Source organism: Pongo abelii, chromosome 10 (genome assembly GCF_028885655.2).
Source record: "Pongo abelii isolate AG06213 chromosome 10, NHGRI_mPonAbe1-v2.0_pri, whole genome shotgun sequence".
Classification (NCBI taxonomy): domain Eukaryota; kingdom Metazoa; phylum Chordata; class Mammalia; order Primates; family Hominidae; genus Pongo; species Pongo abelii.
This window is the reverse complement of record NC_071995.2, coordinates 111,883,197-111,905,876: the sequence shown is the minus strand read 5'-3', so window position 1 is coordinate 111,905,876 and position 22,680 is coordinate 111,883,197. Positions and strand designations below refer to the sequence as shown.

The 22,680-nt window shown below is 53.5% G+C and overlaps 1 protein-coding gene across 1 annotated transcript in view; it reads right to left on the bottom strand.

Moving 5' to 3' along the window:
* The window catches only part of DTX1 (deltex E3 ubiquitin ligase 1), a 42,686-nt gene that overhangs the window by 16,545 nt on the left and 3,461 nt on the right, over positions 1–22,680 (bottom strand). The window contains exon 3 of the mRNA XM_024257413.2: positions 4,881–5,562. Within this exon, the coding sequence (XP_024113181.2) occupies positions 4,881–5,562 (682 nt within the window). The remainder of the gene's footprint in view (positions 1–4,880; positions 5,563–22,680) is intronic.

Sequence of the window (22,680 nt, the reverse complement as noted above, 5' to 3'; positions counted from 1 at the left end):
CGCTGTGGCTCACACCTATAATTCCCAGCACTTTTGGAGGCTGAGGCGGGCGGATGCTTGAGGCCAGGAGTTCGAGACCAGCCTGGGCAACATAGTGAGATCCTGTCCCTACAAAAAATTTAAAAAAATTAGCTGGCTGTGGTGGTGCGTGCCTGTAGTCCCACCTACTTGGGAGGCTGAATCAGGAGGATTTTTTGAGCCCAGGAGTTTGAGGCTGCAGGGAGCTGTGATTGCACCACTGTACTCCAGCACGGGCAATAAGAGCGAGGCTCTGTCTCTAAAAACAAAAAACAAAGACACAGAAACAAAGAGACCAGGGTGGGGAGGGCTGGGAGGTGGTTTGGGGACACGGGTGACAGTGGGTAGACCTGTCTGCCTGGCTCCTCAGAGACCCCCCACCTCCATCCCTTTCCCCTCATAGGCTGCACTTGGGCCTCAGCTGTCTCGGCAATGGAAAGCTTTAGGCAGGAGAAGCCAGGGTCTGCCACCCCTATCTTCCTTCCTCCTTCTCCCCTTCCCCAGCAACAGGCTCCACGGGTCTTGAGAGCCAGAGGGATTTTCCCGGGGGGTTTCTTGGAGATGGAGGGTTGGGGACTTTGAGCCGGGCTTGTCTGGCTGAGGAGGATCAGTTAGAGGGGCTGGAGTGAGGCTGGGCAGAATCTGCGTGGGTGGGGAGGGATGAGGGAGTTCTTGAGAAGTTTCCCCCACTCCACATCTTCTGTTTTCCAGGCCAATGTCTGGGCTCAGGGAGGGTCAGAAACAGTCCCCAAGGGGAGAGGCAGGAGAAATGATGTCGGCTGTGGGGGAGCGGCATGTGGCTGGAGACAACAGAGCTCTGGCAGGTCAGAGGAGGACATGTTTAAGGATCCGCACCCCCACAGAGAAAACTTCCTTTTCACTACAGCCCTCTAGAGCTCAAGCACACTCTATAGCTCCCCACTGATGGCAGCACCAAGTCCAGGCTTCCCTGAGGCCACCCAACCTGGCCTTGTACCCCCATTTGGGTAAAAAATCTCAGCCCCCACTGTTCCAGAAGGGAGCCTCTATCCCCCGGTGGTCTCCAGAACCTTCTGGATTCATTCCTACCACTGCCCCTTTGCATCTGCAATGCCCTGCCTGGGGTGCCCTTCCCCTTCTTGCTGGCACCCTCACACTCCAGCCCTCCCCACACCTCTAGCCCTTCCCTGAACACAACACGCCCTTCGAGCCCCCTTGAAGTTGTTCATGCTGTTCCCTCTGCATGGATCAGCTGTTCTCCACATCTGGCCACCTCCTCAGAGGGATTTTCCCTGAACTCCCACATAGCCCTGTCCCACTACCTCCCCAGCACTTTTGTCTCACTCCAGAGATCGTCTTCATTTACTCTTTGCTTGCTGTAGGTCTGTCTCCCCATCTGTCTGTGTGCCCTGGGAGGACACAGGCCTTGTTTGTCTCATTCAGCTCTGTGAATACACACCGACAGCACATATTTGGAGAATTAACACTGGGCCATGAAAGCTGAGTAATTTTCAGCCTCCTCTAGAACAGTAGCTTTCAAATCTCTCTCTCTCTTTTTTTTTTTTTTGAGATGGAGTCTCACTCTGTCACCCAGGCTGGAGTGCAGTGGCGTGATCTCGGCTCACTGCAACCTCCACCTCCCGGGTTCACGCAATCCTCCCAGTAGCTGGGATTACAGGCGTGCACCACCATGTTCAGCTAATTTTTGTATTTTTAGTAGACATGGGGTTTCACCATGTTGGCCATGCTGGTCTCCAACTCCCGGCCTCAAGTGACCCACCTACTTTGGCCTCCCAAAGTGAGCCACTACGCCCGCTTCAAATATTTCATCAGTGACTAAGAAATTCATTTCACCTCGCAACCTATTAAACATATGCAGAAATGATGCAAAACATTCATGGAGCAATTTTTTTTTTTTTGAGACAGGGTCTTGCTCTGTCTCTCAGGCTGCAGTGCAGTGGTGTGATCATAGGTCACTGCAGCCTTGACCTACGGGGCTCAAGTGATCCTCTTGCCTCAGCCTTCCGAGTAACTGGGACTACAAGTACACCACACTGCCTGGCTAATTTTTTGTTATTGTTGTAGAGATGGTGTCTTGCTATGTTTCCCAGGCTAGTCTTGAACTCCTGGACTCAAGTGATCTGCCCACCTTGGTCTCCCAAAGTGCTGGGATTACAGGCATGAGACACTGTTCCCAGGCTACATGTAACAATTCTTATGTTTACTATGTATTACACATGCCAATCTATTCTAGTTCTATTCTGTCCTATTCTATTATTCTACTCTACTCTACTCTACTCTACCCTACCCTACCCTACCCTACCCTACCCTACCCTATGCCTATGCCTATGCCTATGCCTATGCCTATGCCTATTCCTATTCCTATTCCTATTCTATTTCTATTCTTTCTGTTCCAAGAAAATTCTGGCTACAAACTTCTGATTTCTTTTTTTTTTTTTTTTTTTAACTTTCTGATTTCCAGTCTTCTTGTGGGTTACAATAAATTTACCCAGAGAGAAGGTTCTCAAATTCTTACTGCAGAGGTCCCTGGAATTTTTCTGGTTCTGTCCCCTCCCACACTCCCTCTGGCTTGTCATTCTAGGACCCACTCTTCTTGTCATTCTGGGACCTCCAGCCCCTCTTTTTGTAAGGCAGCCAGAGCCCAGCTGCTGTCTATAAGGGGCCATAACTGATACTTCAGCCCGCTGAGATCTCCCTGAGATCTCGGTGAGTCTATCCTGCAGCTTTGGACAAGGCTTCCCCAAGTGGTCTTCTTTGACCCCCTCAAGTCTCCTCTCTGTTTGCACTGGGCCTGCCCTAGGCTGAGGTCACATGGGACACACCTCTGTTTGTCCCCATAGCCCTCTCCTCTGAGAGGAATTACCAGGAGGTAAAGGGGAAGGGAAGGGTGCGGCAGGCAGGTGGTAGTGGCTGCGATGCGTCCCTGGAAAATTACAGCTTCCCCGCCCTCCATGCCAACCCTCCTCCTGGAGAGCAGAAGTAGTCCTAACGGCCATGGCTGAACTACTGCCAGTGTAGATGCTGTGTTCAGGTACACAGCGTTTTCACATGGTGGGAAGATCTGCTCCCATTTGACAGATGATGAAACTGAGGCTCAAGGAAGGAGAGGGACTCGTCCCAGATCTCCCAGCTCAGAAGTGGTCAAGAAGGGGGCCGGGCATGGTGGCTCATGCCTGTAATCCTAGCACTTTGGGAGGCCAAGGCTGGCAGATCACATGAGGTCAGGAGTTCAAGGCAAGCCTGGGAAACATGGTGAAACCCCGTCTCCACTAACACACACACACACAGTAGCCGGGAATGGTGGCATGCACCTGTAGTCCCAGCTACTCAGAAGACTGAGGCAGAAGAATCACTTGAACCCTGGAGGCAGAAGTTGGAGTGAGTGGAGATTGTGCCACTGCACTCCAGCCTGGGCAACCGAGTGAAACTGTATCTCAAAAAAAAAGAAAAAAAAAAAATTGGCAAAGAGGGGATTTGAACCCAGGAAGTCAGACTCCCAAAGGGACAAAAGGTGAATAGGGCCACCTAGTTCAGGGTCCTGACCTTTCCTTTTCCCAGGCCTTGTTTGCCCATAATAAAAGGGGTGACCTGGATGCAGTGACCCCAAAGGTCACATCCAGATCTGAGCTTTGGTGATCTCGGACCATCATTATCAATTCCCCCAGCCATGCCATAGTGATTGAAGCACGGTTGGTTTTGGGTGCCCTCTCTTCCTCTTGGGGGCCACAGTCCAAACCCCCCTGGGGGTCTTTTCTCTTCTGGTCTGTCCCAAGTTCAAGGTCTTTGATCTTTCCTCTCACTGCCACCCCTCAGGGCTTGGTTCTTTGCTCAGATGACTGAATCTGGGGTCTAGGGTGGGCACCCAACAGCAGCTCACTGGGTCCCTATCCTGGGGCCTGGGACACCTTAACCCAATAATTTGCAAACTTGATACAAGCTGGGTGCCCATCCTTAATAAAATCATGCTGGGAAAGCCAGTTCATAAAAGTGTTTCCAAAAAGGGCTGCTCTGGTTAAAACAAGAGCAGAGAGACAGACTCTTGTTTGCCTGACTTTCTATTCCCCCATCCCCCACGATTCCAGGTCACCTCAGGAGTCCCTGGAGCCCAGTGTGCAAACTATAGTATTAACCCAGAGTAATTGTGGTATTTCAGGTGCAGCCTGTGGGGAAATACTTTGGACAAGCAGCTGATGCTTGCTCCAGCCACCATGTGAGGTGGGCATGGACTGGGACAAGGACAGATGGACTCTGAAGCCCTCTAAAAATCCTAAGATAACACAGCACAGACTTTGCAATCGGGCAGGTCTGGACTCCAATGTCTACCCTTCCCCGGCGACCCTGAGAAGGCACCATAGCTTTCCCAGTCTTGGCTTCCCCATCTGTAATATGCACATGGTAGACCTGTTTGGTGGAATAAATGAGAAGGCACCATAGCTCTCCCAGCCTCGGTTTCCCCATCTGTAATATGCACATGGTAGAACTGGCAGAATAAACGAGGTGATACATATAGCGGGCTTAGCAAATAATAAACATGGAACACGCACCATTGCTGATGTTGCTATTATGGCCCCATCACTTGTGAACTGTCTGATCTTGGGGGAGTTAGTTCTTCATCTGTGAACTGGAGGTGATGATGGTACCTACCTCATAGGGTCCTTATACATGGAGATAGATGCGTGGGAACATGTAAAGGTGCTTAGTTGATGCTTGGCACAAAATGAACATTTAGTGGATGCTGGATATTACTTATCGTCATTATTATTATTGTAATCTTTGCTCCTGCCCTAGTGGCCAACCACCCCTGGGCTTCGTCCTTGCCTGCGGACGACACAGAGGCCCCCTCCCCCTGGGCCCCGTCTTACCCCGGCGGGATGGAGGCGCGCGCGTTCACGCTGGTGGTGCGCTGGGGCCCGGGCCGGTTGAGGTTGTTCTGCCCCGGGGTGGGCGCGCCGCCGGGGGCGCCCGGGCTCCTTGGGGGCGCCCCGGGAGACGGCGCGGGCTCGGCGGGGCCGCCGGCGGGCGCTGCCCAGAGCGCGGCGCCTGTGAAGGTGGCGCTGGGGCGCACGGCAAGCGCGCCCGGAGGCCCTCCAGGTGGCGGCGGCGGCGGCAGCTGGGGCGCGGGGGGCGCCTTGCGGCGCTGCGAGGCCAGGATGGCGTTGGAGGCGGCGCGCGTGCTGTTGACCAGCAGGCACTGCTGGCAGGAGCAGGGCTGGCCCGAGCTGGCGCCCACGGGCCACGACTGAGACTTAGGGATGGAGCCCACGGTGAGCGGGTAGGCGAGGTCCAGGCGGCGGCGCAGGCGGCGGCGCCGGCGCGTCTGGCGGTTCATCTGCGACATGCTGTTGAAGTAGATGAGGTAGCAGAAGCCTAGCGACGAGAGGTCGAGCCACGGGTGCTGCTTCTCGTAGGCGTTCTGGATGGTGATGCAGATGTCCATATCGTAGGCCGTCCATGCGCCGCCGTCGTTCTCCCACTCCCACACGATACCCTTGCCCGGCGCTGACGACGGGTCGTAGAAGTTGCGCCGCACGGGCCGCATGGTGCCTGTACTCGAAATGCGGAGGGGGCGTCAGCACAGCGGGCGTTGGTCTGCGCGGCTGGAAGGGCGGGCCACAGCCAGGCAAGGGTGGGCGGGAGGTTGGGGGGTGAGCACAGGCCTCCAAGGGGTCCATCCAGACTTGGGGAGAGGGTCAACACATGCACGGAGAGGAAGGAGGTCAAGGCCCAGGCATGAGGTTCAGCACAGGCTAGAGGGTCAGGACAGGCGGGAGCCAGGGTGAGGGGGGCCGGGGCTAAAGGTTCAGCGCATAGCACTGGGGCGAGAGGTGGGCAGGGGCGCGTGGTCAATAGATTGGGGATAGGGGTGGGAGAGCCACCAAACGGGGTGGGGGTGCCAAGATAGCCTGGGGTAGGAAACCAGCAAGGTGTGGAGGGCTCCCCCACCCTCCACCTCTCCAGGGCCAAGACAGACACTGAAGTGGGGGTTATCACAGGCCCTGGATGGTGCAGGGGAGGGCAAAGGGGGCCTGGGGGTCTTCAGACCAGAGTCAGATAAGATGGGGCAGGCATAGACAGAGACCAAGGCCATGCACAGAGGCCCCATGCAGTCCTCTCCTTCATTATAGTTCGCTCACTCATTCAGTGATTCATTCGTCAGTCTGTTCATGCCTTAGTTCATTAATTCAAGCACTATTTCATTTAGTCATTCAACAATTCTTGCATTAGTTCGTTCACTTATCCATGCCCTAGTTCACATATTCATATATTCCTTCATTCAATGATTCATTCATTCATTGATTCTTTCGTTAGGTCATTCATTCGTGCCTGCAGTCATCCATTATGTTATTTTATTTTATTTATTTAGAGACGGGGGTCACCCTGTGTTGCCCAGGCTAAGTCTCGAACTCTTGGGCTCAAGCGATCCACCCGCCTTGGCCTCCCAAAGTGCTGGGATGACAGGTGTGAGCCACCATGCCCGGCCCCACTTTTTTTTTTTTTTTTTTTTCCAGGCAGAGTATTGCTCTGTCACCCAGGCTGGAATACAGTGGCACAATCTAGGCTCAATGCAATCTCCGCCACCCAGGTTCAAGCGATTCTCCTGCCTCAGCCTCCTGAGTAGCTGGGACTACAGGCATACACCCCCTTGCTGGGCTAATTTCTGTATATTTAGTAGAGATGGGGTTTTGCCATGTTGGCCAGGCTGGTCTCGAACTCCTGACCTCAGGTGATCCACCCAGCTCGGCCTCCCAAAGTGCTAGGATCACAGGTGTGAGCCACCGCCCCTGGGCCCCTTATGCTTTTTTTTAATTGATACCTTTATGTATTCTCCATCTTCAGCCCACTCCCGTATTCAGGCATTCAGACATTCCTTCATTTACCATCATCCTATTTAAAAATGTGCACCCCCACATACTTTCCCCTCTCTCCTTCCCCGCTCCATTTTCTCCCTCAGATATACTTCACATTCTACCCATTTATCTTGTTTTCTGTCTGTCTCCCCCTCGCTAGAATGTAATAGCCACAAGGTCAGGGATTTTGTTTTATTTACTGCTATATCCCCAGCACCTGCACACAGCAGGTGCTCGAGCGATATTTGTTGAATGAATGAATGAATTCATTAGGTCACAAATGGATTCTTTTTTTAAAAAATTCATTCACACTTTGTGCTCATCCCTGCATTCGTCCATTCCTTCATTTGCTTATTTGTTATTTTCATTCATCTGTTTGTTTCATTTGTTACTTCCTTCAACAAACAACTGCTGACTGCCAGGTGGGCTCCCATTCATAAAGGAGGGCACTGAGGCTTTACTCCCAACCACAGCTTCGTGTTTGCCAAAGCTCTGCGTGCTCCCCTGACAGCAAGGCTCCACGGGAAACTCTGGGCTAACCAGAGATAACCCAAGGTCCAGGCCGCAGGACTTCTCAGAGCCTTTAGCCTGCTCTGTGTCTTGGGGCTGATGAAGTGAGTCTTTTGCTGGGTTCATTTGGCACACCTGCAGAAAGGCTGCACACTTGACTTCTCCTCAACTGCGGGAAAGTCCCTTAAGCCTCTTCATGCCTTAGTGGCCCCATCTCAAAAAGAGGGGTGATCATCCATGACCCAGACCTTCCCTCTCACACAGGATTTAGGGGAGGAGTGAGTGAGAACAGCTGCAGAGGGTCTGGGTGGGACCCCAGGGCTGGGAGGCAGACAGCCCTCACTTCAAGTCCTGACTTTCTGACTTTCCAGCTCTGTGACTGTGCGTAGGCAACTCGACATCTCTGGGCCCCAGTTTTCTCATGTTGAAAATGGGCATAAGCAGACATGCAATAAAAGACTGCTGCGTTTGCCAGCTATAGCAACAGTTGCTTGTGGGGTTGCTAAGAGGATCAATTGAGATAAATACCGTGTCTACTCTGATGATTCCAAAATCTGCCATCTTTGGCCCCGTCTTCTCCCCTGGGAGCCAGGTTGATGACCCTTCCCTGGAGAGGTCTAACAGGCACCTTGAACTCAGCTCTGCTCTCCCCTGCCCCAAACCTGCTCCTCCTGAAGTCTTCACATCGCAATTCCTGGCAGCTCCCGCCCTTCCGGATGCTCTTCCTTGGACCCCCAAATCTTGATCTCATCCTTGACTTCCTACCTCATGTCCCACCTCCAATCTGTCAGTAAATCCAGTCATCTCCACCTTCAACCACATCCACATCTCACCACTGCTCCCCACTGCACTCATACCACCCAGTCCACACCATGTTATCTCTCCTGCCTGGACCACTGCAGTAGACTCATGACTGGCCTCTGTAATCCATTTCCCATACCGCAGCCAGAGGGATCCTGCTCAATGCAAGTCAGATCACATCTTTCCTCTGCTCAAAATCCTCCCTGGCTTCTGCTCACTTGGAGTAAAAGCCAAAGTCCTTGCCATGACCTACAATGAAATCTCACATTGTGGGGCCCTGTCCTCCTCTGACATTGCCTACCTCCCCCTTATCACTCACTCCATTCCAGTCACCCTGGCCTCCTTGCGTTCCTCAAATACACCAGGCACTGTCCAGCCTCAGGGCCTTCTCACTGGCTGTTCTCTCTGCCTGGAATATGACCTCACCATTCCCAGATGTTCTCATCATTTCCTTCCTTCTTTCTTACAGGTGTGTGTTCAAACATCTAAAAGTGCAGCCCTCCTATTGCTGTCCTCTGAGCTTGCTTTATTTTCCTCCCTGGCACTTGGCATTACCTGACTGACTATATATATATATATATATATATATATATATATATATATGAGAGAGAGAGAGTCTTTCTCTGTCACACAGCCTGGAGTGCAGTGGCGTGATCTTGGCTCACTGCAACCTCTGCCTCCCAGGTTCAAATGATTCTCCTGCCTCAGACTCCCGAGTAGCTGGCATTACAGGTATGTGTCACCCAGCTAATTTTTTTTGTATTTTTAGTAGAGACGGGGTTTCACCATGTTGGCCAGGCTGGTCTGGAACTCCTGACCTCAGGTGATCCACCTGCCTCAGCCTCCCAAAGTGCTGGGATTACAGGTGTGAGCCACCGCGCCAGGCTGTGACATGATGTATTAATCTGCATGCATTCTTTATGCTGCGTATCCTCACTCCAGGCTGTCAGCTGTGATGTCAGGGATCTTGTCTGCTTTGCTCACTGTTGTACTTCCAGCACCTGGCACAGTACCTGCACACAGTAGGCCCTCAAAACCTGGAAGGCGTTTCCACTGTTAGTTGGCATCTTCGTCGGATGCCTGGCCCAGGGAACTGCAACCGGATAGGGGAACTCAGACTGTTCCACACTGGTGTGTCCCTACTCAGGGCTGAAAGAGCTTGTCCTCTGCCCTCTCCTCTGTTAGAATCACAAGGGCTACAGACTAGCCCTGTGCCCTGCCAACTGGACAGGCCCCAACAGCTGGAGAAATTGAGGCACGGAGCTATGGCTTGATATGAGAGGGGCGGGGTTGAAGAGGTGGAGAGGTTGGACTGGCAGCCCAGCCCCAGGAAATAAGGTCTCTGGGCGCCTATCATGTTCCAGCCAATCAGACAAAAACTTCCCCTGCATCTCTGGGGCAGCCTCACTCTGATGCCTGATTTATCATTTTAATTGAGTGTGTGCAGATTGATTTCTTCCCTGGCGATGGGGCTTCCTCCACAGAAGGCCCGGGAGGAGATGAGTTAGAGAGAAAACCCTGGATCCTGCTCCCATCTGCTCTCATGTGCTGGTCTTCCCCTCTCAGGGCCTCAGTTTCCCCACCTGCAAAATGAGGGGTTGTGATGACTGATCTTCAAGGCCGATGTGGCTGAAGTACCACCATTCAGCTCCTGGTGAGGGGAAGGCAGTGTATTACCTGAAAAATGTGCAGGATAGGAAGGGACGCAATGGGAACCCGCCTTATTTAACTTCCCCTGTGTGCCAAATCCTGAGCTCGGCAGGGGAGGGGCCGGGATAGGAGGTGCAGAGTGAAGTGATTCAAACAACTCAGAAGTCTCTCAGGTCGAGCCAGGTGTGGTGGCTCACGCCTGTAATCCCAACACTTTGGGAAGCTGAGGCGGGTGGATCATCTGAGGTCAGGAATTCGGGACCAGCCTGGCCCACATGGTAAAACCCCCGATCTCTACTAAAAAATACAAACATTAGCCAGGTGTGGTGGTACGTGCCTGTAATCCCAGTTACTCAGGAGGCTGAGGCATGAGAATCACTTGAACCCAGGAGGCAGAGGTTGCAGTGAGCTGAGATCATGCCATTGCACTCCAGCCTGGGCGACAAGGCAAGACTCTGTCTCAAAAAAAAAAAAAAAAAAGATCTCTCAGGTCTTGTGCAAATCCTGGCTGGTACCACACAAAGCCTCAGTGCCCTTATCTATAAAATGGGGGTATTAATATCTACCCCAAAGAATTACTGGGGGAACAAAATGAGATAATGTATAGGCAAAGGTACTTAGCATTTAGTAAGCACTCAATGAATATAGCTACAATGGCTGATATTACATACGTTACCCACATTCATCCTCCCCCAGCCCTTGTTCACTTGGCGAACTCCTATTCATCCAACAAAGCCCTCCATGTGCTCATCTCCTCCAACATGGGCTTCTCTGTTCTGTTGCTATAGTTGGCAAACGCAGCAGTCTTTTATTGCATGTCTGTCCTCACACTGTCATTATTTGTTTTTGTTCTTAGTCATCCTCATTGGTAGATGACTTTTGGGAGGACAAAGACTACTAGGTCAGATGTGCAACTATGTTTGGAGCACCAGGCACAAAGCCTGGTGCAAAGAAGACATCTGCAACCAAGACGGGCAACCTACTTGGCACTCGGAGGAGTGGGAAAGAGGAAAATCTGGGCTTGATGAAGATGGAGTGGAGATTGGAGAGCAAGCAGCCCCCAGGGTGGAGGCCAAGCTTCGAGGGGTCCCTGGGGAGGACCCTCAGGCTGGGAGGAGGATTCCCAACGTCAGCGTTGGCCAGCTCTGCAGCAAAGGACTCCGGGAGCCCGTCAGGGCCAGCTAGCCCAGGCCTTCCTCTCTCCAGGGCTCTATTTACCAGGTATCGATTTTCCTGCCTGTTTACTGGTAGTTATTAAAGGCTGTGTCCCTGGAGTCCTTTTGAAACAAGATTGGAACCTGGAGAGCGGGAGTAATTAGGGCAGCTGCTGTCCTCCCCGCTGGGCCCTGCACCCTGCAGCGCCTGCCGCTGCCCGCCTGCCCATCCGTCAGCCTCTCCAGCCCAGGCTGGCCATGGACCAGGCCGAGGGGGTGGGCAGCTGGTTCCTTGGTGACCTGCCTGGACTTCGATCTCAAGATTTCTAAGGGAGCAGAGGTGGAAATGCTCCTTCTCCTCCGCACTGGCCGTGGCCTAGATTTTCAGCCAGAACAATGGGTCTAAGAAGGGGCTGGAGTTTCTTCAGCCTGGGAAAGAGGCTGGGCCTCAGGCTGGTGGCCCAGAGCAGACCACACCCCACTCTGGCCTTCAGGGCACCCTGCTGTGCTGGCCACAGGGTCTGCGTCCTCCAGGCAGTTAGGGGCCTGTGACAAACATGGGCTCCGTGCCTCTGCCTCGGCCTGTTTTTGTGTCTCTGCCTTTGTTGTCTTCCCCTTCCCTCTCCTCCCTAGTTGCTTAAAAATGTTTGGCAGAAAAATTCCAGGCTTCTTCCAGCTGAACCAGAGAAAGGGGCTTTGGTCAGTGTCAGCTGGAGGACTGCACAAGCTGGGCCCCTGAGACGGGGTGTGGGGGTGGCCACAGCCACAGCAGCCAGTGACTGCTTCATGCCTGGGGCAGAGACAGGGTGACAGCGGGATGGAGAGAGACAGAGAGAGACATACATGATTGAAGAGACTGTCAGAGACAGGCCAAGGCCAACATGGGAAACTGAGGCAGATACAAAGAGAGCTGGAGTCAGAGATAGAACGAGCTTGAGAGATGAAAAGAAAGGGAAGCTGGAAATCTAGAGGCTGAGACCATCATGGAGAATCAGGGAAACTAAGGCTAGCATTTATTGAGCACCTACTGTATGGCACATGCTGCGCTGAGCACTCTCCTTGCACTCACTTATTCCATCCTCACACCATTGCTTCCAGGGATGGACCGGGACTATTTCCATTTTACACATGAGGAAACTGAGGCCCGGAGAGATGAACTCTTGGGAGTGTGAGAGCAGAGGGCTGGGAATGATGCCACACTTGTGGAGTAAAGGCAGGCCCAGGTTGGACTGGTTCCATGGGGTTCAACCTCACCAAGTGGCAGCACAGCCTAGGATACTTCCAGCGATGGAGAGCTCACTACTTCAGCTTTACTTTCCGTTGTTTAGCCGTGTGAGGTTTCTGCCCTAGAGCATGGTCCCGATCTGAACCCACTGCCTAGAGGTGGGTATGTGGGTGCCTCAGCCCCCACCTCTTGGCCTTAAGAAGCAGCTGACTCCATGGAGAAGGGGGGGTGTTCTGAGCCCCCGAGCCTTCCTCCTGCTGGCCCCTCGGCCTCTAAACGGTTCCTCTCTGGGCTGGGCCAGCTTCAAGGCCCAACAGGGAACCCCTCCCTTTGGGGGTGGCTTCCCGGAGGGAAGTGATCTCAGTTTGGGGGCACCCAGACCCTGACGGGAAGGGGGCACGTGGGAGGCGGTCATGGGACATCCTGTCAGGCTGGGGGAGTCCCACCACAGGCTGAGGCCTGTGACCGGGGGTTGGGCAGTGGCTGGGCTCCAGTGAAGTCCAGAGACTTCACTGAATCCTTCACCAACCCAGAAGTCATAATACTAACAGCCGTCCACACTCAGAGAGCACACTTTTCTGCCCCAGGCTGTGTTTAGCTCATTCAAGCTAAAGGGTGTGTTTAGCACCCCCAGGAGGTGGGGGTGTTATTGCCCCATTTTAGAGGCGAGAAAACAGAGGCACGGAGCAGTTAGGAGCACATCAGATGCCATCTGTGAGCAGTCCAGCTGGAGCCTACACAAGGCCGCCTTGCTTCATTTGCTGTTCCCTCTGACTTAGTCTCATAAGCCCATGTTCTGGGGGTGGAAACTGAGGCACAGCGGTTGCACGGTAAGTAAGTGACATGGCTGAGGTTCCAACCCCGGATTGCTATGTGACCTTCTGGAATAGCCCCTTAGCTGGCATCTGCATGGCTGCTCACCTCTCTCCTACAACAAGGACAACAGCGGCACCCAACACCTTACCGAATGCTCCGCAGTGCCAGCAACTGTGCTAGGGGCTCATACACATCATCTCCCAGTCCTCACAGCAGCCCCAGGGGTGTGTGTGCTAATATTAGCCCCATCGGGCAGATGGGGAGACTGAGGCTCCCTGAGAAGAAGTGGAAGTCTGGCTGGGGGCACTGGCTGGGCTGGGATTCGAGCTGCAGCCTGTGGATCCAGGCTGCCTCACCGGCTCCTGCCCCACGATCAATAATCCCGCAGCGTTCTGTTTCCCTCCAAACTCTCCTCTGGGACTCATCGGGCTAAGCTGTGGCCCATTAGTGGTTTCCTTGTGGTTGAAGCTGGCCCAGGTTCTCCAGGGTCTGCTGGAAGCCAGGCCAGGGTGGTGGGGAGACGAGGGGAGGAGAGGGGGTCTGCAGCGCTGCCTAAGAAAGGCTGAAGGGCTTGCGTGGCACTCAGAGAGGCTACCACCTTGGAGGCTGCTGGCAGGTGGAGGCGGGCACTCATACGCCATGGGCTTATGCATGGAAGTGGAGGGGGAGGGGACAGAGGGCTGGACAGTCCTCCACAGCCTGAGCCCTCCAAACTGCTCCTTTCTCATCTGTGAAACGGCATAATTGTAATAATAATAAAATAATAATGATAATAAACACTCCCAGAGGGCCTACTATGTGCTAGGCACTGTTCTAAATGCTTCGTGTAAGTCAACTCTTCAGCCACAAAATGACTGGGGCAGGTTGTTATGATAATAATGATAATAAACATATGATAATGATATCATCAGTCTTGTACAAACACTGAGTGAGGCACAGAGAGGTGAAGCAATTTGCCTGAAGTCCAGAATCACATAGCTACTCTGGGCTACCAAGTGAAGATCGAATCTAGTCAGGATTTGAACTTCCCCTACTTCCACTGTCAGCCCTCTGGTCCATGTCACCAGAGTGCTAGCCTGGACTGTTGCAGGGGCCTCCTCCCCATGTCCCAGTGTCCACCCTTTGCAATGTGCAGTGCATTCTCACATGGCAGCCAGAGGGATTTTTCACAGACTCAAGGCTGGACTGTGTCGCTCCTCTGCTCAACAGCTATCAATAGCTCCCTAGTGCCCTTAGGAATCAGTCTAAGCTCCTTAGAGTGGCCTCTGAAGCCCATCACAAGCTGTCTGCACAGCCTCACACTCTAACCACACCAAAATTCCAGCTATTTTTTGAACATACCATGTGTGCGGTTATGCCTCTGTATTTGCATACGCTGTTCCATCTGTCTAGAGTGTCCTGCCCACCTCACCCCATTGGCCTCCCTGCTGAGTTCTTTCTCAGTCTTCTGGCTCAGCACAAGCACTCTGTCTTCTTGGAATCTTCTCTGCCATCCTTAGGGCAAACCACTCACTCCTTGGGGCCGCCATAGCACCTTGCTCCTGCAATGCTCCCATCAAAGCACATAGCTCACTAGGTGCGGAGGTGTCTGTGTTCCTTCCAGCCTGGCAGCCCCTCCAAGGCTGGGCTGGTTTACAGTCACCTTGGCACCCCTCTGTGGTCAGGAGTGCAGGGAGGTAGGTCCTTGCAAAATGTTGGATGAATGAATAAATGAATGAATAACCAAATACATCTGAATGAACCTAACTGAATGCTGCTCATGACTAGGCTGGAGACTGCAAGCTGGGCGGATATGGTTTTGTTCTGGTTCACGTGCTATTTACATTTAAAAAATAGTGACCTATATTTATTTATTTATTTATTTTTTGAGACAGGATCTCACTCTGTTGCCCAGGGTGGATTGCAGTGGTGCCATCATAACTCACTGCAGCCTGCACCTCCTGGTCTCAAGCAATCCTCCAGCCTCAGCCCCTGAGTAGCTGGGATCACAGGTGTGTGCCATCATGTCTAGCTAATTTTTTTCATTTGTATTTGGTGGAGATGGGGTCTCACTACGTTGCTCAGGCTGGTCTTAAACTCCTGTGCTCAAGTGATCCTCCTGCCTCACCTTCCCAAAGTGCTGGGATTCCAGGCATGAGCCACCTCAAATGGCCTCACATTTAAAAATTGGGGCAGACTCACACCAGTCCAGATTTCAGAAATCCCCAGATATCCAAGGGTGGGGCCACAACAATTGGCCTCCTTGGCAACAGTGAGCAGGAGCTGAGTTATGCTGGCCCCATTCATGCCTTCAAGTATTTATTGAGCACCTGCTGCATATCAGGCACTGGAGAGCAAGACAGTTAAAAAACCTCTGCCTTCCCAGACACTGCACGCACTTCTATTAGTTGCCCAGGCCCTGTAAGCATCTGAATTTGCAGCCTTTGTGTAGATGGGTAAGCTGAGCTGCGGAGAGAAACTTGGGCAAGATCACCTGGCAAATTAGAGACAGGTCTTGGACCCAGCCTCCCTGACTGTCATTTCCACAGGGCCAGGTGAGTAACACCTTGGAAGATGTGAAACTTCGCTCCCTAGAACAGAGGAAGCTGGGGAGGGCAAAGCTTACCCCAGCCAGGGGGAGGGCCCTGGGAAGGTGGTATTCCAGGTAAACTCTGTGCTTCCTCTTACCCTGCTCTGCTTGCAGTTGGAGGGGGAGGGGACAAAGGCCCAGTCGGTCATCTGGACAAGAGGTGGCTGTGCTGCAGCTGCTGGCAGGACTGTCCTGGCAGCCTCCTTTGATTGCCTCGTCCTTTGTTCTGCATCTCAGGGTACTCAGCTCCAGGGCCCAGTGCCAGACTCCCTCATGCACCCCGTCACCGGCCTGCCACTGCTGTCTGTGCAGGCAGCAGTAGCAGCCTGGAGCAGCTCCAGAGGGATGATGGAAGGAGCCCAGAGAGGGAGAGGCACTTGGCCAGGGTGGCCGAGCAAGGACACAACCATGTGGGACCTGGAGGAGACTCAGCTCCTAGCCCAGCAGCTCCTGGGCCCCAAGGTAGGGGACAGTCCTATATGCTGGGACTTCCTTGGTGCCTGGCCTCCTGTATCACACCCATCATCACCCCACCACTCACCCCCAGAACAGAAGCACCTTGAGGGCTTCTGTGTCTGTCCTGTTGATTGTGACATTCCTAGTGCCCGGACGGTGCCTGGCACACAGTAGGTGCTCATGAAATTCCTGATGAATGAATTAATAGTGACCACAATCACACGAGTTCAGTATGCATCTGATGATGGACTATCATCACGTGGAAATCACACGAGTTCAGTATCCATCCTGATGATGGACTATCATCAGGTCCATATTACAGGTGAGGAAACAGAGGCTCAGAGGCTCAGAAGCTCAGGGAGGGAGTGTGGTTTACATAAGGTCACAAGTCTCCCTACCCACTACGATTCTTTTTTTTTTTTTTTTTTTTTTTTTTTTTTTTTTTTTTTGAGATGGCTTCTCACTCTGTTACCCAGGCTGGAGTGCAATGGCTCAATCTCAGCTCACTGCTACCTCTACCTCCCAGGTTCAAGTGATTCTCTTGCCTTGGCCTCCCGAGTAGCTGGGATTACAGGCGCCCACCACCACGCCCACTAATTTTTGTATTTTTGGTAGAGACAGGGTTTTACCATGTTGGCCAGGCTGGTCTCGAACTCCTGACCTCAGGTGATCCACCCACCTTGGCTTCCCAAAGTGCTGGGATTATAGATGTGAGCCACCACACCCGGCCTACACACCCCATGATTCTTAGTAAGCAGCTGGGATGGGAACCCAGAGCCCGGCCCTTACCAACAGCATTCCCCGAGGCAGCTGTTTCCAGGTTCCAGGCCCCGTGTCCTCAGTTGATGTCAGCCAGAGGCAGCTAGGGGCTGCTGGGGGTGTCTATGTCAACGCAGAGGCTGGGTGGGCTCATAGGGGGTGACTATCTAAGGGCCTGGAGCTGTCCTGGGGACTGGCCACCACCGGTTGTGATTCCAGAGCTGGGTGGAAGGCTGGAGGCCCAGGGAGAGACGGAGGAGGCGGGCGGAGGCCTGGGAGCACCCCAGCACCCCCATGCCCCAAGAGCATCACCCTGGGGAGAGAGGGACCTCAACCCCATTGCCTACTGCCTGAATGGGCACTTGGAGCCACTGTGACCAGTCCTGCCCCAACCCCTTGTCCTCCCCGTGTCCTCCCCGTCCTGGCCCCTCCTCGTCACCCTCTCATCACACCCTCCATCATCTCCCCTCCCAACCCCTCACGCTTCACTCCTTATCACCTTCTTCACCATCCCCTCCACAGCCCCGCTACCTGTCACTTCCGCATCACCTCCCCCACTCTAGCCCCCACGCTTCCCATCACAGCTTCCATCTCCTCCTTCCTCTCCAGGTCAGACTCCGCAGCTCCTTTGGAAGAATGAGGCGGGGGATGGGAGGAAGCTGGAGAGGAGGAGGGAGGGAAGAAGGAGGAGAAAGGGGCCAGGGGAGGAGAAGGAGAGGGAGAGGGCTGCGAGGGGGGTCTGTCCCGGGCATCCCCACCCCCAGCCCAGAAGGCGCGGGCGGGTCACTGATGGTGCTGTCCAAGGTACTCGGTGGCCTGGGCAAGCCTGGGAAGGGCCCTGCGCACCCAGCTGCAGACGTGGATCTGATCTCCGACCCATCTCTTCTCAGCGTGGGCAGGCGGCTCCCCACCCTCTGAGCTTCAGCTTTACTATGTGTAAAATGGGGTGACGCCCGCTGGCTGGGTGAAGGGAATCCAGACAGACTGTAGGAAGTGCCTGAGGCTGCCCCTGCCCCACCTGCTCCAGCTCCAAGGGCCCGTGATTAATGAGGCTGGTCCTGCAGCGTGGCTGTGAGTCCCCCGGGGCCTGGCTGCTAAAGGGCAGCAGCTGGCAGCCCAGCCTGCCAGGCCCCAGTGGACCCCACGAGGCCTCCTCTACCCATCCCCTATCTCCCATCACAGCCTCCCTCTGCCACCCAGGCCTGAGACACTCCTCCATGACCCTGCTGAAGGACCCCTGCTGTTTCCTCCACCTGGAAGTGTTCCTCCTATCATTCTATTTACCCAAATCACACACTCTCAAAGGACTCCTCCTCCAGGAAGTCCTCCTCTCAGAGGCTCCAGGCATACACCGAGCACATCCCATGGCTGAAGGTACCCTGCATCTCCCTAGTGAGGCATTTAAATCTTTTTCTTCCTCGATCATGAGTGCTTACTACGTGCAAAGTAGTATCCTCCATGCTTTTATCTACATATCTCATTTATGTATCTCATTATGTCCTCATGACAACTCTCCCAGCTAGGGACTATTCTTATGCCCATTTTACAGAGGAGGAAATAAACTCAGAGAGGTTAAGGAATTTGCCCATTGTCACACAGCCAGCAAGGGGCCAAGCTGGGTTTTAGGTCTGTATCTGTTGTCCTTATGAGTCAGAGGGTTCAAAGGCTATTCCCATGATATGCATTTGCCTTCACCTTCACTAGACTCTGAAATTGATCTGAAATGGATAGATTAGACTCTGAAGTGGATTTTGCCCTTCTCTCTGAATCCCCAAGACCCAGCCCAGGGCCTGGTACTGAGAAGCCACCAATGACTACCAAATATGAGCGATGAATTTACAGTTTCAAAACAGGCTTCTGGAGTTAGCCAAGCAGCCAGAGACCATGGGTCTGCAATAGTAGAAATACAGACAGTTTGACTGGTGGTTGGGGAGCACCCACATATGGATTAACTGGACCTGCTGCTACCAGAGATAGACCGCTCCCTACCCCTACACATAGTCTTTCTTGCCCCTGGCATCAGGCCCAGCCCTAGTCTCCAGTGAGGAGGCTGGAGAGAGGGTCCCAAAGGGTCCTGTAACCAGGAGCTGAGCCCTGGAGGCCTCCAGGGTAATGCAGGCTGTCCCTGCCTTGGGCTAGACCCTGACAACAAGCCCCAAGAGCGCTCTCAAGGGAGAAGGGGGAGGGGGTTCTCTCAGCCCTGACATTAAATGTCACCTTGTTTTCTATCCCTAAGGCCTGTCTGGGGGGCCTGGGCTCTAGCTTAGGACTGGTAGGCTGTGTGACTTTGGGGAAGTCACTCACCCTCTCTGGGCCTCACTGTCCCCAGTTGGTGTCAATTCTGGAGGTGCTTTCTCCGGTGATGGGAAAAGTTCCTCCCATCTGGGTGGTAACAGCCTAAGGGTCTCCAGCCTAAGTGTCCTCAGATAGTGCTTCCTCTCAGGGCAGGGACCAGGGCTGAGTGAAGCCCAAGGTTTCCAGGGAAGGAGGCAGGATGGAAGATCCCGGAACAAGCCACCACCTGCCACTCCAGCCTGTTGGCTAGCTTGGGGGCACCAGAAAAGGCCAGTCTTGCAGCCTTGGGTATGGCATCTGTGGATGGTCCCCAGCTGGCCTCCCTTGGCCTCAGCTATCCCATCAGCAGAACGGGCAGGAGGCTGCCATGCACCCCTCCAGCAGCACATGGAGAGCGACATGGGAGATACCAGGCAGATAGGTGCCCCTGCCCAGCTCCGGTCATATGAGGGCAGGGAGCGAGCTGGGAGCTTCCGCGGAAGTGGCTGAGTCACACCTCTGTCCAGCTGTGTGAACTGGGTGGGAAATTCAGGGTCTGGGTGAGGCCCTCGGAGGCGGCTGTCCCAGTGGCAGGGGATGTAAATGACGCCCCAGGGAAGATGTGGCTTCTTCTCTGGGAGCAGAAAGCGATTCTCAAACCTTTCCCCCACTGCTGGTGGCAGCCAACCCCCTCACCCCAAGATGCTGATGGCTCCTGGGCCCAGCCCAGCCACCAGCTGAGCATACCCCTGGGCCATGGGCTTCCCATATGAGGCAATCTTTGTCTGTGGGAGAGACGGTTGGAGACAGAGGGAAATGAAGAAAGAAAGCTTTGAGGGAAACTGGGCACTTGGCTCAGTACTGCGAAGCGAGCAAGCGACCCATCCCTCGCCCAGCTCTGACCCTCCCTCCAACCCTCTGCCTGGGACACCACCGTGATTGATCTAACATCATCCAGCTCAGGGTCACAGCATTAGGCCTCCCCGTGGAGGGGCTCCAGTTTCCAGTCCAGACTCTGGGCTCTGGACCTGGAGGGCTTCAAAGGGAACCTCACCCCCTGCAGGGAGCAGTGAAAACAGCCCAGCAGGGGAAAGGTGAGGGGGCACCGGCTGAACAAACAGCAGCCCCTGTGGGGCCAGAGCCTGGCTTCTCCCCTGTGGCCCCAGCCTGACACCTGGGCTTTCTTCCGCTGGCTGCACTGCACGAGAGGCACATACACAGGGCATGTGTGTGTCAGCATTGTGCGAGCAGGCTGGTGCTGTGTGTATGCACACGCACGTGTACCTTGGTACACACCACGAGGCGTGGAGAAGCCATGCTGGGTGTCCTGTGGCACCAGCACGGTCTTACCCCATGCTCAGGTTAAGAGCATGTGGGGCAGGGGTCAGTGACCTGCGGCACACAGGCCAAATCCACCCACCATATGCTATTGTGCAGCTCAGGAAGTAAGAATGGCTTTTACATTTTTAAATGGTTGGGGGAAAAAAAAGAATATTTCATGACCCGTGAAAAAGATATGAAATTCAAATTTCTGTGTCCACAACTAGTTTGACTAGAACACAGCCACACTCGTTCACTTACATATTGTCTATGCTGCTTTTCTGCTCCAATAGAGTTGAATAGTTACAACAGAGACTGCGGGTCCCACAAAGTTTAAAAGATTTATTATCTGACGCTATCAGAAAAAAAATCAGCCAGCTCCTGCATTGGGAAACTAGCAAAGCTAGGGCAGTCTCCCCTCAAAATTAAAGTTCAGCTTCAATGAACATATCAATAATTTTACAATTAGAAAATCTAGACAGAAGCTTGTGTTGATTTCAGCCACATACACGTGAGTTTTGGGTTTTACAGCATTATGTTGGAGTGTGTGTGTGTGTGTGTGTATGAAATATGATATTTTCAAGATTCACGGCCAGGCACAGTGGCTCACGCCTGTAATCCCAGCACTTTGGGAGGCTGAGGCGGGCAGATCATTTGAGGCCAGGAGTTCAAGACCAGCTTGGCCAACATGATGAAACCCCATCTCTACTACAAATACAAAAATTAGCCGGGTGTGGTATGTGGTAGCTTGCCTGTAATGCCAGCTACTTGGGAGGCTGAGGCACGAGAATCACTTGAACCCAGAGAAAGAGGCTGCAGTGAGCCGAGATCGCACCACTGTACTCTAGCCTGGGTGACAGAGTGAGACACTGTCTCAAAAAAAGAAGAAAAAAAAAAGATTTAAGATCTCTTGCTTGTCTCTCTTGTACCCACAGTGGTGAGCACGTGCTAGATGCACAGTAGATAATTAGTTGATGTTTGTGGGATAAAATCAGCCAGATTCTCTCTGTTCAACCCGACAACCCTGCTGGAGAGGTGATGCTCTCACCCATTTCACGGATGTGGAAACAGATCTGGAGAGGCCTAAGGTCACACCGTTGGCACTCAGGTCTGCTCCCTGCCGGTTGAGGTTCTTTTCCAGTCCGTTACCAATGAGGACAAGACGTCCTTTCTTGACATTATTTTGCTCCTGGGTAAAGCGAGGGAAAAACCCTCACATATCTGGTGAGGAGGCCTCTTGCCCCACTCTCCAGCAGGTTCCCAGGCAGCCGAGGTCTCCTGCCAACCGCAATAGGTTTCCAGGCCTTCCTCCCTCTCTGGTTGGGGTGGGAGGGGGTTCCTGGCAGGCTCCCAGGAGTCCATTTAGGAATGAGTGTTTTTTTCCCTTTTCCGGCAAACAGGGGGCAGGTGTGGAGTGAACAGCTCTGGAGAGGGGGAGAGGGGAAGTGACCGGAGCTGAACTTCTGGGGGATCCAGTGAGGCTGAACCATAAAAGGGGTACTATTGAGAGAATGGGGCCTGATGAAAGGGGAGTGTGCAAGTCTGGGGACTCAGGAACATAAGGGGATGCTGTGAATAGAAATGGGGGTCCCCCCAAAGATAAGAGGATCAAAGGTAAAGTTGCCAAATTGGCAGCCTTGTGGGGAGTCTGTCCCTGCTTCTAAAGGACCCCGCCGCCCATCCCCAACCCAGCTAGGTCCCGGAAGATCTCTACACCCAGCATTAGCTCTGAACCTGCAGAACACCAGACCTCCTAGCAAGGAGTGACGGCCGCCCACTTCTGCTCTCACAGCCCTGCCCTCTACCCCAGGAGAAAACAGAATGGGGCAGGCAATGTGCAACACTTCCCATTCTTCCATCAGGTCCTTGGTGCCTCTCTGGAAGAATGGGCGCATGGAGCTAATGATGACTTCTACTCTCTGGATCAAATTCAAAGTTCTTTGCGTGGCTGTCCAGGCCTGTACATCCAGTCCTTGCTCAGCTGCATCTTGCACCATCTTCCCCTTGGTGGGAGATGCATCCCAAACAGAACGGACTTAAATGTCCTCTGCTCCTTCCCACCCCGGGGCCTTTGCACTGGCTGTGCCCTCTGCCTGGGACACCGGCACCCTCACTCATTCTTCAGATCTCTGTTCAAACATCACTTTCTCAGGCTAGCCTTCCCTGAGTACCTCTGGGCCAGGTTTAGTTCATGCTCTCAGATCTGCCACTGATTGTCTCTGCAGTGATATGTTTGCTTGTTCCCTGACCACACCGGGACCTTCAGTGTAGGTCCTCCAG